The sequence below is a fragment of the Cervus elaphus genome, chromosome 13 (assembly GCF_910594005.1).
Source record: "Cervus elaphus chromosome 13, mCerEla1.1, whole genome shotgun sequence".
In the NCBI taxonomy this organism is placed as follows: Eukaryota; Metazoa; Chordata; class Mammalia; order Artiodactyla; family Cervidae; genus Cervus; species Cervus elaphus.
Window position 1 is genome coordinate 46,609,924 of NC_057827.1, and position 14,568 is coordinate 46,624,491.

At 37.3% G+C, this 14,568-nt stretch overlaps 1 protein-coding gene across 17 annotated transcripts in view; it reads left to right on the forward strand.

Moving 5' to 3' along the window:
* NPAS3 (neuronal PAS domain protein 3) overlaps positions 1-14,568 on the forward strand; it is a 930,536-nt gene that overhangs the window by 450,839 nt on the left and 465,129 nt on the right. For 9 of the 17 annotated variants that reach the window (XM_043921657.1, XM_043921658.1, XM_043921660.1 and 6 more), the window contains one exon: positions 1,898-1,974. In XM_043921657.1, the coding sequence (XP_043777592.1) occupies positions 1,898-1,974 (77 nt within the window). Of the gene's footprint in view, positions 1-1,891; positions 1,975-14,568 lie in introns of all 17 variants that reach the window. The other 8 variants (XM_043921659.1, XM_043921661.1, XM_043921662.1 and 5 more) reach the window with 1 other exon arrangement.

The following is a 14,568-nucleotide window of genomic DNA, read 5'->3' on the forward strand; positions in this document are numbered from 1 at the left end:
TCAATAACAGAGTGGACACTTTTGAAGTTTTTCAACACCCCCTTCTGCCTCCCCAAAGCTCCCATCCCCCAAACAATCTTTAAAAAAAAAAGAGAGAGAACTGCAGATTTTATTCATGTGGGATCATTCACACCAAGCTACCATAATGTGCAATTAACACTCTAGAAACTGAAAACAGTATTCAGCAAGACAGCTGCATTATCAAAAATGCCAAAGGAGTTTTGAAGGGAGTAATGTGCATGTTAGAATAGGAAATTAATCAGAAATGCACACATACCCAGTAATACTGTCTTAAGTACATTTTAATATTAAAATTTTTAAAAATCTTATGTCTATACTTATAGTAATGATTAATCTTAGAGTAGAAAATTGATTTTTTCTATTTTAAGATTATTAGTTATGTGTTTTGCTTCTGAAGCAAATGAAGAAGTTAGAATAGTGATCTCTAAAGTCCCTTCCAACTGGAATATTCCTTGATAATAATCACTCTTCAGTTATATTTTATAAATTTTCCCATTGAAAAAAAATGCCTTTTTTATTTCCTCTTGCAAGTAATAATGATACTTACCACTCATATTAGTTTCAAAGTGCCTTTCAGACATGGCAGACATTAGCTCACAGTTGCAGGGGGGAACTGCTTACTTTTGCACAGCTCAATAATCCTAAATACCCTTATATTATAATCCTGATGCAGGTATGGATTTAACTAACTGACTTAGTAATAGCTGAGACACAACAGAATTATGCCAGCAGCATTTTGCTGGTATTGTCTTGTCAACTAGCTGAAAGTGTTTGGAGAAGAAAGAAAGTAGGGGTTTCATTTTATTTTCAATTCATGGTGTCTAGATTTGAGGGAATTGAGGTTTGTCATACAATTTTTAAGAAAAGCAGGAAGAGGGAAGGGATATATTTGTTTGAAATATGGAAAAGTTCTGAATATTTTCTTTCATAAATTGCTGGAAAGCAAAGTAGATTTTTATGTTTGAGGACTTTTTAAAACTGGAAAAATAACTAGAACAGATTTAAAAGCAAATCATGACCCCATGCAAAAAAAAAAAAAAAGTGAAACCATGACCCTCAATTCTGGATCCCCCAAATATCATGCAGTAACCCCTTCTGTTAAGGATTGGGAGGCTCTCTGGGTGTATGTGCCTGCAGACAACACATGTAGGGTATGCCTGGAACAGAAAGACTGATTATACCTTAGCAGAAGGACAGAAGTATTCCAATAAGGAAGCAGTCACTGAGCTGTGAGGTACAGGCTAAACAAGCTTCCACCTGGGCTTCCTGCAGGTCCTGTAGGAATAGTTACATGTGAATGTTCAGTAAATATGAAATCCAGCCATCCTGAGACACTTAACACTAGTGCAAACAGTCACTAATGAGAATCTCCTAGCCAACATGTTGTGCTTATTAAATTATGATAAAGTTATTGCATTAGAACATTTAAAAAAATCCTGTTTGCTTTTTTCCTGGCCTAGAGGATATTAAATGTTCAGGTTTCTCTGGGAGGAAAAGGAAATATGTATTTGCTTTAAGTATAACAATACCTAAATTTTAAGAAAAGCAGCTTACTAATTTATTTTTTTTAAATGTGAACATTCCTCTGTTTTTTGCTCCAGTACAGGGAAAACAGTCCAAAAAGAAAAACATTAAATCTGATTTTAATGTTTGTAGAAGTTGATATTCTGAGATGAAAATTCAGCCTCCGCTCTGATTTGCTCAGGCAACTGAGAACCAGGGTTAAAACTGGCTCGTGATTCTCTCAGGTCTTAGAGCTATAGTAGCTCTCTAGTGATACAATTAAAGAGAAATGAAGCTGAAGGTGTGAATCGGAGCCCCAACTTAATTTCTTTCTTTCTTTCTTTTCTTTTTTTCTTTTTTCTTTAAGTTATAGGTGCACAACGAAGGAGAAGCCCCAGTGCACTGGCCATTGAAGTATTTGAAGCACATTTGGGAAGTCACATTTTACAGGTACCTTTAAGTGAAAAAAGCTTGCTTACATTTTGCTAAGAAAAATCCACACGTTTAGTCTTTTTATGAAAATGCCTTTTATTGCAGCTATGTGTATGACTGTTGCTGTTGTATCTTGGAATTATGAAATTTTTATGAATTTTATTTTTTTTTCTTTTTAGAAAGCCATCCCTTGAGAGAATATTAATGAGAAAGGGAGGGCAAGTATTATTTGTGCTATAATAATTGAGATGAACGGCACCATTGAGTTGATGCACAATGTATAGTAGCTGGCTGTTCCCAGAATGATTGTGTGTGCTGCATTTGTAAGTGAACATATGTGTGTGTCTTTGGAGCTGTATTTTGTTTTTGGAAGAGCAAAGTTTTGTTGTGAAAGTATGTGACATTTTTGTGTGTTGCCAAACTTCAGTTGTTCTTTGCTTGAGTTTGTATTCATAAGTGCTTCCCATCCTAATGTTAGCTTTCCCAAAGTACTGACTTTGTCAGGATGAGATGTTAAAGTATGTTTTTAAGTAAAAGGAGACAGATATTAATAATTTGATCTTTCCAGTGACTTTCGTGAAAAATATGAGGGTGACTAGGCGTGGACCTGTAGTTATTTAGTCTTGGAAAAAATTTATCCCAAACTTAGCACCTCACTTACTCAGAACTTTTTCTGTTAAGATTTTGCAAGTCATTAACTTGACACATCATTCTACATTGTTTCTGTTTCCAGGATAAATGTTGCCATGGCCAAAGCTTTTTTTTTTTTTTGTATATGTAAGATTCATTTTTAACATGGAATTGAAGAAACAGACATATTTGGGGTGTTTGGGCATCTTACTGGAAAAAGATGGTTGCTTTCCTTAGATAAGATTTGGGGTAAAAACAAAGCTAACCTACAAACTCCTCTCCATTCAGAGTAACGTTTTTAAAAAAAGGTCTCTATGGTGCTTTCATTTTCTAGATAGCCGAAGTGGTACTGAATCTAGCATATAATTTCTGAAAATATATACCCTAGAAAAACTGCTTTCATCAGATTGTGCATGGTCAAACCCCAGTGACTCTCCAAAATGGTTCCTTGGCTGACAGCTTCAGTGTCAACGAGACAGTTGTTCAAACAACAAATTCCTGCGTCTCTCCTGGACCTAGTAAATCAGGGTCTTCAGGGTGAAATCCAGGAATTTGTTACTTTTAACAACCATTTGAGATAATTTTGATGCTTTATTAGATCTGAGATGTCACTATTCACCTTTGTAAATTTAAGGCCTGAAAGGTCCTTATTTATTTTTATTTATTTTGATCTTTCTCATTTCTCCACTAATATATGTTAACATCCCATAAAACTATGTTTCTTGAACTACACCTTAGGAAATGCTATCCTATTGTGCACATAAAATTTTGAATTACTTTTATAGTAGATAAGTTTCAGGGATACAGGAAGGATATTTCTTTCTAGACCTTTGCTTTTTTATTTCTCTCTTCTCTGTACATTTTTGTCCAGAATCTCCATTATAAGTTTTGTATGAGTGATACCATATATACCACTGCCCCTCTGTATGTGAGGGAGTTGGTTCCAGGACCCCTGTGGACAGAAAAATCTGTGGTTGCTCAAGTTTCTTATATAAAATGACATGGTATTTGTATATAACCTATGCGTGGCCTCTTCTATACTTGAAATTGTCTCTAAATTATTTACAGTACCTAATATAGTGCAAATGCTATGTAAGTCATTGGTGGCATGTGGCAAGTGTATGTTTTTCTTTGTGGAACTTTCTGGATTTTTTCCAATATTTTTGATCTGTGGTTGATTGAATCTGTGATTATAGAGGGCCAACTGTACATTGTTAGATTCTGAAGTGATCCAGGATAACTCCTATTTATATTCTGAAGCTGTCAGTGTGTAAGACTTTGTCAGTGAGAGAAATGATTCCATTGGTATCCTGTTATCCTCTAAATTCTCTCTGGAAATCTTGTGTTCAGTGTTTTGTAGGGAGGGGGACTTAGGAGCTGCAAGAATTTAAATCTAATTTAAAACAAAAAACTTAAGAGTGTAAATGTAAGCTCAGTGAGAGCAGTGTAGAAATAAAGAGTGACTGTCCCCAGTGCCAGTTCAACATTGGACTCCATTAAGGGAGTGGAGGATCTAGATGAGACTGCTAAACTATTCTGTTCTTTGGTTTGGTCACACCTGACTTAAACAGCACTCTTGAAGGGGGCATAGACAGCTGGATGTCATTTGGAGTGGAATAACTAGATGAGTGCATGAACTGGAAATTGTGTTACATGAGATGTGGCAAAGGGCATGATGAAGTTAAGTGTGGGAAATACATGGCATAAAAGGGACATTAATATCCTCTCTTATCTATTTGAAGGCCTCATTCCAAAAGAAGGAAAAAAAAGGAGGATTAGACACATTCTGTGTGTCTTCAGAGTGTAGAAAAAAGAGAAAGCAGTGAAAGTTGAATAGAAAAAGAAATTGCCTCGATATAACAAAACTTGCAAATAAAGCTGTCTGCATTTCCAACACACTCAAAACTTTTAGCCTTACAAGTATAGGCGGCTTTGTAGAGATGCTTTCAAGAAAGTCAGGCATCCAAGTGTGGTTGCACTAGACAGTCTTGAAATTGTCATAGAAACTAGAAACTCCTATCATTAGATTCTAAAACCAAAGGTTATGGAGGGGAAGAATTGTGTATGCTTCTCAAAATGATATGATAAAATTGCATATAGGAATGGATTGGGAAGTAGTAGTAACAAGAAGGGCTTCCTCTAGGCTATCTGGTTAGCTGTCATCTCTCCCAGCAGGATAACTCTTGAACCCATAGATCTGTGTACCATATTCAAGGTTTCTCAGTAGTCTGCTCAGGTAACATGGTTTCCTTATTTTTCCTTTAGGAGGTTCCATAGTTGAATCTGGTTGATTCATGGGGCCTGGGATAAATTCTTTCTTCCTTCTCCCCTACCCTTCTTTTGTTTGCAAATTTCAGGGGCGGGGGTGGGGGGGGGGGGCGGGGGTGGGGGGCTGGGTTGGGGAATAAACAAACCTGTGTGGTCAATAAGGTTGGCATAGTCTCTAACATCATAGTTTACCATCATTACCAAAAAAGAAAAAGGGTAAATACTTAGTAACAACATAATTTGCTGTAGTAGGCACATGGCTGCTCTCCTTAACTAGCTTGCAATCATTTGGTTAAAAAACCAGGAGATTCCATAAAGTGAGAAGCATCACACTGGTCATGTACTTTACTAGCAGCCTGTGAAAGAGCGGGGCTCTGAATTTGCCATGAAGCATCAGAGAAGGCCACTCAAAGTTGTTGATGGATGAATAGGAGTTTACTAGCCAAGGACAACCAACGAACATTGCAGGCAAAGAAATGTAGAACACAAAGTATGGAGGCAAGTCATAACAGATCTTGTTTGGGGACTGTTCAGATGTTTAATTTGATGATTATTTCACATATGCAGAGGAGCACATAAGAGATAAAGGTGGAGAACTTACGAGCCATATTGCACAAGCCCAGTAAGCCAAGCCAGGATTGTGTAATCAGCAATGAGCCTGTGGAGAAGGCTTTCACACAAGATAGTGACAAGATAAACCTTTGGTCTGTTTCTGGTGTTACTATTAAAATACAGTCTAGGAAGCCTTTGTGTTATGAGAGGCTGTTATAGAGAGACAATTTAGGAAACTATTAAGTCTAATATCCAAATGAAGATCTTATCCGAGATAGAACCTCTATGAATAGAGACACAGGTATGGCACATGGTATGAATTAGAGATGAAAAGCTAGGGAATAGTAGGAGTAATCAGTGATCACAGATCTTCTAGTCCGATAAAAGGATCTTAGTGATACTCTTGCCTAAGAGAGGCTGAAAGGGATATCTCATTACATAGCCAAATCTGTAAGAGGTAAGCGGTTGGAAACCTGATCTTTCTAGAGAAAGATCAAGGTAAAGGCTAAAAACAGGGTTGGGCATTACTGATTTGTGCAGATGAATGGTAGTTCAGATCAAGCAGTAAGTTGCAGACTAATGGAGATGATATGGAACAAGGAGGGAAAAGGGCTGAGGAGAGGCAACCCCATACATGTCGTTACTTTAAGATGCAAATAGAAAATGAGAAAGGAGTAGACAAAGATAAGAGTAAAGAACCTGCCTGCCAATGCAGAAGACACAGGTCCAATCCTTGGGTCAGGAAGATCCCATGGAGGAGGGCAGGGCAACCCACTCCAGCATTCTTGCCTGGAGAATCCCATGGACAGAGGATCCTGGTGGGCTAACGGTCCATGGGATCACAAAGATTCAACCATGACTGAAGCGACTTAGCATGCAAGGAAGAAATATCAAGGTGACTGAGGATATAAATCCTTCCGGAGGACAAATATTGAAGAGGTGTCATAGGTTTCATCAGTTAAAGCAGTTGCAGTAAAATTTTAGGTTCAGAAGACAAACCTAAAAAGTGATAGAAGGTAGAAGTGTTTGGATGTTTGTGGTAAAGTCCGGTTTGGAGATGAGAAGACAATTTTGTATTAATGTTGTTAAGAGTATATTTATATTTCTGAGATTCATGGGGTCAAGCATTGGTCAATGATATGCTCTTTAGCAATCAACTTTTAAAAAATCAATATCAAGTGGTCATGTCTGCATTAGGAAAGGATAGGCTTCCATTATTTTTAATGGCTATATGTCATTCTATACTATGGATGTATCATAATTTATTTAACCTTTTTTTCCATTGAGTATTTTGATTATAAGTTTGCATTTCTAATTTAAATACCAAGTGAAGTGTGTTTTAATGAGAAAAGGCCTAAGCCAGGTTGATTTTAGCTTAAATTTACTGAATTTTGGTATGTATTAACTTTTATGTATTATGCTAACTACTCTTCTTATATCATCAATTAATATAGTATGTATCTGTGATTCAGGTATTCTGCATATCTTACAATTGAGTAAACTAAGATTTCTTAGAAAACTCACAAAACAATTACCTGACTAAAACTCACATAGCTAGTTAAGTGAGAGTTGAATTTGAACCCAGGATGTTAGCACTAGATTATAAATACTTGCCAAGAAATGATGAGGACATTTTAAAAGACAGGTTTTAAAAGGCAAGACTTTATATTTGTAGTGAACAGAATTAGGGAACTGATGGAAATTGGAAGGTAAAATAGAGATCAGTTCTAAGCACCCAAACTGGGGCTCAGGAAATACTTCAGAATTCCCTGCACCAGGTGCCAAGCCTCGCTGGTCCCCATATTAACCCCAGTGGTGTTTTGTGGAAAAGTGCACTAAGGACTTCTTAATTTTTGGTCAACCTATTCTACATACTGCAGTATATTTGTTTGCCATATGAGGTCTAGGTTTGTCATAGCTTTTCTTCTAAGGAGCAAGCGTTTTTTGATTTCATGGTTGTGGTCACCATCCACAGTAATTTTGGAGCCCAAGAAGATAAAACCTGCCACTGTTTCCATTTCTTTCCCATCTGTTTGCAATGAAGTGATGTGACTAGATGCCATGATCTTAGTTTTTTTTAACTAAGCCAGCTTTTTCACTCTCCTCTTTCACTGTCATCAAGAGGCTCTTTAGTTCCTGTAAAGGTACATCTTATTAGCCATATATTCTCTTAAGAAAATTTAGGAAGTTTTATAGATCCATTAAAGTATGACTTCTTTCCTACTGAGAGGGGCAAAATAAATATAATGGTGATTCTATCAATATAAAAATCAACTGTTGCAAAGTTATTTTTCAATGTAATGATCTAATACTGGTATACACAGGCATGGCCATGGTCCAGGCTTCATACTGTGCAGTTCTGGGGCCACCATTTGCATCATATATACTGTGACCCCTATTGTAGCCTCAGTGAACTTATAGCTGTTTCAGGTATGAATTTCAGCACAGGGGCATCTTCTGCAGGAGAGGCAAGACAATCAAGGGGTGTCAGCCTCGCTGCTGCACGACTGTGAGGTGGAGGCATTGGGCCTGAGTCAAGGTGTTTTAGCTGACTTTATTCTTCTGTGACTCATTGATCAGAGGAGGAGTTGGAGGCAAGGGGTCAAATTGAGAATTGTGCTATTTGTGACAGGTGAAGTAAAAATCCCAGGCTTCCCTGGTGACACTAGTGGTAAAGAACCCACCTGCCGGTGTAGGAGACGCAAGAAACATGGGTTCAATCCGTGGGTCAGGAAGATCCCCTAGAGGAGGAAATGGCAACCCACTCCAGTATTCTTGCTGGAGAATTCCACGGACAGAGGAGCCTGGCAGGCTACAGTCCATGGGGCCACAGAGAGTTGGACACGACTGAGCAACTGAGCACACACAAGAAAAATTCAAGAACTTTGAGCCATTATGTGAGATCTTTTCCTGAATGTAGTATTTGTGACTCAGCCCTGATTTGGTTCTTGCTTTAAAAGTTCTCTTTAGGTGTTATTGTTCTCACTTCATGATTCCTTAATATGAATAAAGTATAAGTGGAATTTACTTTTACTTACCCAGTTTAGAGACCAGATAGAATATTCATATTTTACTTTATCAAAGTTAACGGAACAGAAAATGGTAACAGCATCCTTGTAACTCGTAAAATTAACTAGGGGAATGACTTTCCCTTAGGTGCCAAATTTATGAATGGAGTTCTTTAATTATTTGCATGCCCTTAGCAGAAGGGTTTGAGGGTTTCTTTTTTTCATTCTGTAAATAAATCTTATATAATTGTTATATGAAATTGCAGTATTGTTTTTGCATACTCCATAGTATTGCTGCTTTACTTACCTCACAGGTGTCAAAACAAAGCAATCAAATCAAACTTTGTATGTGGAAGATTTTTTAGGGTTTATGTTTGTATTTGTCGTGAATACATTATGGTGAACTACAGAAGGGTACCTGTTAAGTTACTGACATTGAGTAATACATATCACTACTAATAACTTACTTATAAAGTAATTGAAGAATGGTTTTTATCCATAACTAGTTTTGGATATTATAGTAAATGAAACTTTCTGAGTTGGATGAATATGCTCATATATATCCACATGTTTGTATATAAATGATATAGAACTACAATTATTTTAAATGAAGTCTTGGGAGAATAAAAATCTTTTATAAGAAATTCCCTAAAGGGAGATAATGGTGGAAGCGTTGCACCAAGGTGTTAGTTTTGAACTTGTCTATGTTGCATGTACCCTTCTATAGCTAAGTCATTAACCTTGCATTATTTCTGGGTTAAGAAATGTTTGAATTATAAGGCATTCAAACCCCAAACTAAAACAGAATCTCTTGAGCAGACATTTTGAGGGAAACCGAGAGAATCACCAAGAACATTCCAATATTATAACACCTAAGAGTCTCTGCCTGGGAGTGAATCGGAAAAGACTGGGCAAAGGAGTTACATGACTTCTTGTCTTCCTCAGCATCACTAAGGAAATAATTGTTCTTGAACGAATTATTTTTTGGTAGAACAACTCTCTTATAGAAGACATAGATGGTGGTCATCACCTTAGCAGACCAGTATAACTAAAGTGTGTATTTTCTTATAATGGATGGAGAACAGGGATCTCAAATGTTGCTGTTTTTCTGTTTGATAGGCTAAGTCATCAGAGATTTGCATGTGTAAAATGGATGACACTACAGACTTCAGTGAAATGTCAGATTTCAATCCTGTGGTTTTTCTTTCTCTTAATACCTTCAACCAGGGATTAGACAGTAGAAGTAAAAGAGCCTAGGTTTAAAAGAGAATGCTGTGGATCAGATTTAGAACAAAATAATGTTAGAATTTATGTTTAAATTCCTATGCTTCCATTTTTAATCATAGTTTGAAGATAATTTAAGGATATACCCTGGAATCATGGTCGGTCTACATACTGTTTTGGTCCTGCAGAATTCTTGATAAATGAGGAAAGTATAGGTTCTTTATCAGAAATATTTTAAAATTTGTGGTCAGTGTAATAAGGGAAACAAAATATCTTGTGACATTTTATTTTTCTGTTAACATTTAAGTATTTCTGGTGACAGCACAGGATAAGGCAGTGGCACCCCACTCCAGTACTCTTACCTGGAAAATCCCATGGACGGAGGAGCCTGGTGGGCTGCAGTCCATGGGGTCGCTAAGAGTCAGACACGACTGAGCGACTTCACTTTCACTTCTCACTTCATGCATTGGAGAAGGAAATGGCAACCCACTCCACTGTTCTTGCCTGGAGAATCCCAGGGACGGGGGAGCCTGGTGGGCTGCCGTCTATGGGGTCGCACAGAGTCGGACACGACTGAAGCCCGTTAGCAGCAGCAGTGACAGCACTGCTTCAGTGTCTTGAGACCCACTCAATTGTAGAAGACTAGGAAGATGCTTTAGAGAAATTAGATTATAGGCAAAAGAGCTACTTACAATCATGTTGGGGGGGAGCTGGAGAATGCAACATCTTTTATTAGCATCTTGCTTCATTGGATCCAGCAAGAGACAATAAAAGATTGACTAGTACAGTTCAAATATCTGGGCAGAGAAAAGTGAGTAATACCTAAAACAGCTCAAGAACTGACTAATACAAACATAAGAATTATTACTTAAGATGTTGCCTAGCCAAGTCAACATCACATTTTACATTTAATAGCAATGTTTTCAAAAGACTTTTGTGAGAGAAAATGATACATTAAGTGTACTTTCTATTTTATTGATGAATTGGAATTTCACCCTTATTACTTTATTGGAACTTGCAAGTATTAAAGAAATGATCATCTCTAGGAAAGGTTCATCTTCTTACTCCTTATGGCCCTTGATGGCAAAGTGGTATCCTGCTTGACATCGGTACTAAAATAAAATAAAATTCAACTGATAGAGGCATTCTCTAGCTATAAAACAGGAAAGAGAAAAAGGTGAGTGACCCTGCAGTTTCCCTATGATCCAGAATGGTAAGAAAATGTAAAACTAAATATAGAAAAAGAGAAAGTTAGTGAATATATTTGCATATGCAAATTAGCTTAATTGATACTGCTTGCCTCTACAGGGATTTTTCATTACAAACTGGAGTGCTACATTGTTCAGCTCATATTGAGTAATTTAGTAACTAATGAGACCAGTTTGCACTAATTTGCATATGATAAATGAGCTTAATTGCAGTAAATAACTTGGAGGCATAATTACTTAATTTTCCTGTGTTGCACGGCTTTTAAGTTCACGTATGAACAACTCAAGATAATTTTGCATATTTAAATTAGTTGCTTTTAAATTTTCTTGGACCAAAAAAAAAAGGAACACACCTTATCAATTGAGCTGTAAAACAATCGTATGTAAGGTTTAGTGTATTTTTATTTAAAAAGAAAGGAGAGAGAGGCAGAGATTTGTTGTTCTCCTCTCCCATATCCTTACCTCAGATAAGATATCAGCATTGACATTAGGAAAATGTTTTTCATGTTGGAAGTTAATTCACAACTTCTGTTAGTAACTGACCTGGGTAAAGACTGAAATGTATATATGAGTGAATCATAAGTTTTAAAGTAGGGTTTATTACACAGATGTGTTTTGTCCCTTATTTAATTTGGCAAGCTAATATCTGAGGAATCAATTGGCTCTGCTGTCTTTCTGTCTTCTAAGTTGCTGAGCTTTGATGACACAGCATCACTCTGAACTCAGCATGTATTTTCTATCTCAATTAACATTTCATCCTTATGAAGTCGGTTTCATTGGAGAATCTCAGTGTGGTTTGGCCAAAATTATCTCACTGATCTTCACATGAACTCAAGAGTATATGTTTTATCAAATCTCCATTTTCAAAATTGAAAAACTGAAGCACAGAGGGTGACTGCTAAATCATGACTTTACAATACTATGTTGCCTTAGAATTTCACATTGTGAGAAAAAAGTATGTTATTATTCAAAATTAACTTCTTAAGTCATATAAAATCATATTCATAATTGAGTATGAGAAAATATTTTGTGGTTGTGAAAGTTTAAAAGCTGTCATTTAAGAAGTCATTGCTGCTTTAATTCATTGTATGAAAAGCAGAAGGAGGTGTTAGGGTTATTTACTTGCCACAGTGTGGAAAAATAACTCCTGAAATTTTTCTTGAAAAGGCTCAAATCCCATTAAATTTGGTATAAGCATCCTACATCCTTCAGAGACGGGCCAAAACAAGTACTAATAATAGTATATCCCAAGTGTAAAGTTTGAATCCTTCATGTCATAGGTGCTCAAGAAGTAACTGATGAGTAAATGAATGAACAGATAAATTCTTTTTATTTTTTTAGTGGTTTTTGTCATACATTGACATGAATCAGCCATGGATTTACATGTTCTTACTGGAGTCACACTGAACCGCAGAACTAGAGCCCCCTTTCAGCTCTGTATTCCAGCCCTGTTTTTTTGTTTTTTTAATTTTAATTGGAGGCTAATTACTTTACAATATTGTAGTGGTTTTTGCCATACATTGACATGTATCAGTCATGGGTGTACATGTGTCCCCCATCCTGACCCTCCCTTCCACCTCCCTCCCCATCCCATCCCTCAGGGTCATCCCAGTGCACCAGCCCTGAGCATGTTCGATGCATGCAGCCCTCATGCATCGAACCTGGACTGGCGATCTATTTTGCTTATGATAGTACACATGTTTCAGTGCTATTCTCTGGAATCATCCCACCCTCGCCTTCTCCCACAGAGTCCAAAAGTCTGTTTGTTCTTTACAACCGCGTCTCTTTTGCTGTCTCGCATATAGGGCCATCATTACCATCTTTCTAAATTCCATATATATGCATTAATATGCTGTATTGGTGTTTTTCTTTCTGACTTACTTCGCTCTGTATAATAGGCTCCAGTTTCATCCACCTCATTAGAACTGATTCAAATGCATTCTATTAACAGTCCTGTTTTTAATCCATGTTTTCTAGGTATGTGGCAGAGTGTGGCAGATTCTTTTCATGCATGCACTTTGGCATCCAGCCACTTTGAGCTCACATCCCGATGTGCTAGCTTACTAACTGTGAGCCCCTTGCTAAGACAGCCTCTTGCTCTCTCTAAGCCTCAGTTTCTTCATCTTTTAAAATAGAGAAAATAGTAAAATGTCTCCTGATAGCCATGTTGTGAGGCTTGAAGGAGATAGTGTAGTTAAACATGTTTAGTACAAAACCTGGCATGTAGAAGGTGTTTAATAAACATCTGCTGGTATTTCTGTCTATATATTGTGTAGTCCAGAAAAATGCCAAGTTTTTAAAGGAAAATGTTCATGCTTATCAGGAGTATTACCACACAGGAATATGGGAGTGTTATCGATAAAAATCCTCTTAGATTTAAAGCAAGATAAATAAATCTCATTGAACACAATCTAAGTATCTGTTTACATAAATGATATTTATATTTACTGTGCTTCCCAGGTGGCACAGTGCAGTGGGTTTCCATTTCCCCCTCCAGGGTATCTTCCTGACCCAGGGGTTGAACCCACAGCTCCTGCATCTGCTGCATTGGCAGGTAGATTCTTTACCACTGAGCCGCCCGACTGCAACTAGTACTGATTATAAATGGGGACTTTCTCATCACAAAATTGATTATCTCAAGTAGCTAGGATCTAGGAAACGAGACAATAAGTTCAAAAATACTAAACTGAAGCTTCATATTAGTAAATATTTACCGAGTACCTAGTTTGATCAGAGCAGAGAAAATACCAAGATACAAAGGTGAGTCATGGTTTTGCCTCTCAGCATTCCCACTGTGGACAGAGAAGACCAAAAATAAAACAGACAAACGCGATTCAGTGTAACGTAGACTAGTGGCTTTGAATCCCTGCCCTTAGTTATGTGGACTTGGGCAATTTAAACTCTCTAAATCTTAGTTTTCTTCAACCTAAATGGCGATGGTAGCAGTCCTTTCCTCAGAGATGGCTGTGAGAATTATAGATACTCACACAGTGCCTGGCACATAGTAAGTGTTCTGCAAAAGTTGGCCATGGGTGACAGGCTGCACCCTGGAAGTTACCCAGCTTGGAGCTAATCAGTGAGCACATCCTGTGGCTACAAACTTAAAATCACACAGCTCACCCACCGTGTTACACACACAGCTTTTAAGTTTGATGTTCACATGCATCTCTGCAGGGAGGGGGTAGTTGAGTGTCCTGTCCTCACACCTACATCCTCCTAGTGTGGTCACATAGGGTAAGACTAGGGGAAGGGAGGAAAATAGGGCAATGATATCATTGTGGTTGAGCAGTTTTTGTTTGGGACCTGCTGATAAGAAGATTGTTTGCAAAGTGTGGGAACATATCTTTATTCTTTCTCTGGCACTAAGGGTGGCCAAATTATTTGGAGATTAAAGCAGAACAGAAAGATAATTATACTTTCAATTTTTAAAAGTGGTTAGAGGTGTTAGAAAATCTTAGGGTTATGTGTCAAATAGGAATATGAATAATTACATGATGATAAAGATATTTGCAAATCTGGGCCAGATTCTTTTTCTTTTGGCTTTAAAATAGTCCTTTGTGGTAGTAAATATTATATTCTTGTTACCAGCATCAGTTGGCAATGACATAGAATAGGGTGACACCAGCTGATTATCATTTATTGGGAACCCTCAGTCAGGATGGCTAGGTTTGCTTTCTCATCTGAATCTCCGGAACTTCATAAGTCTTTTGGATTTGAAGAAG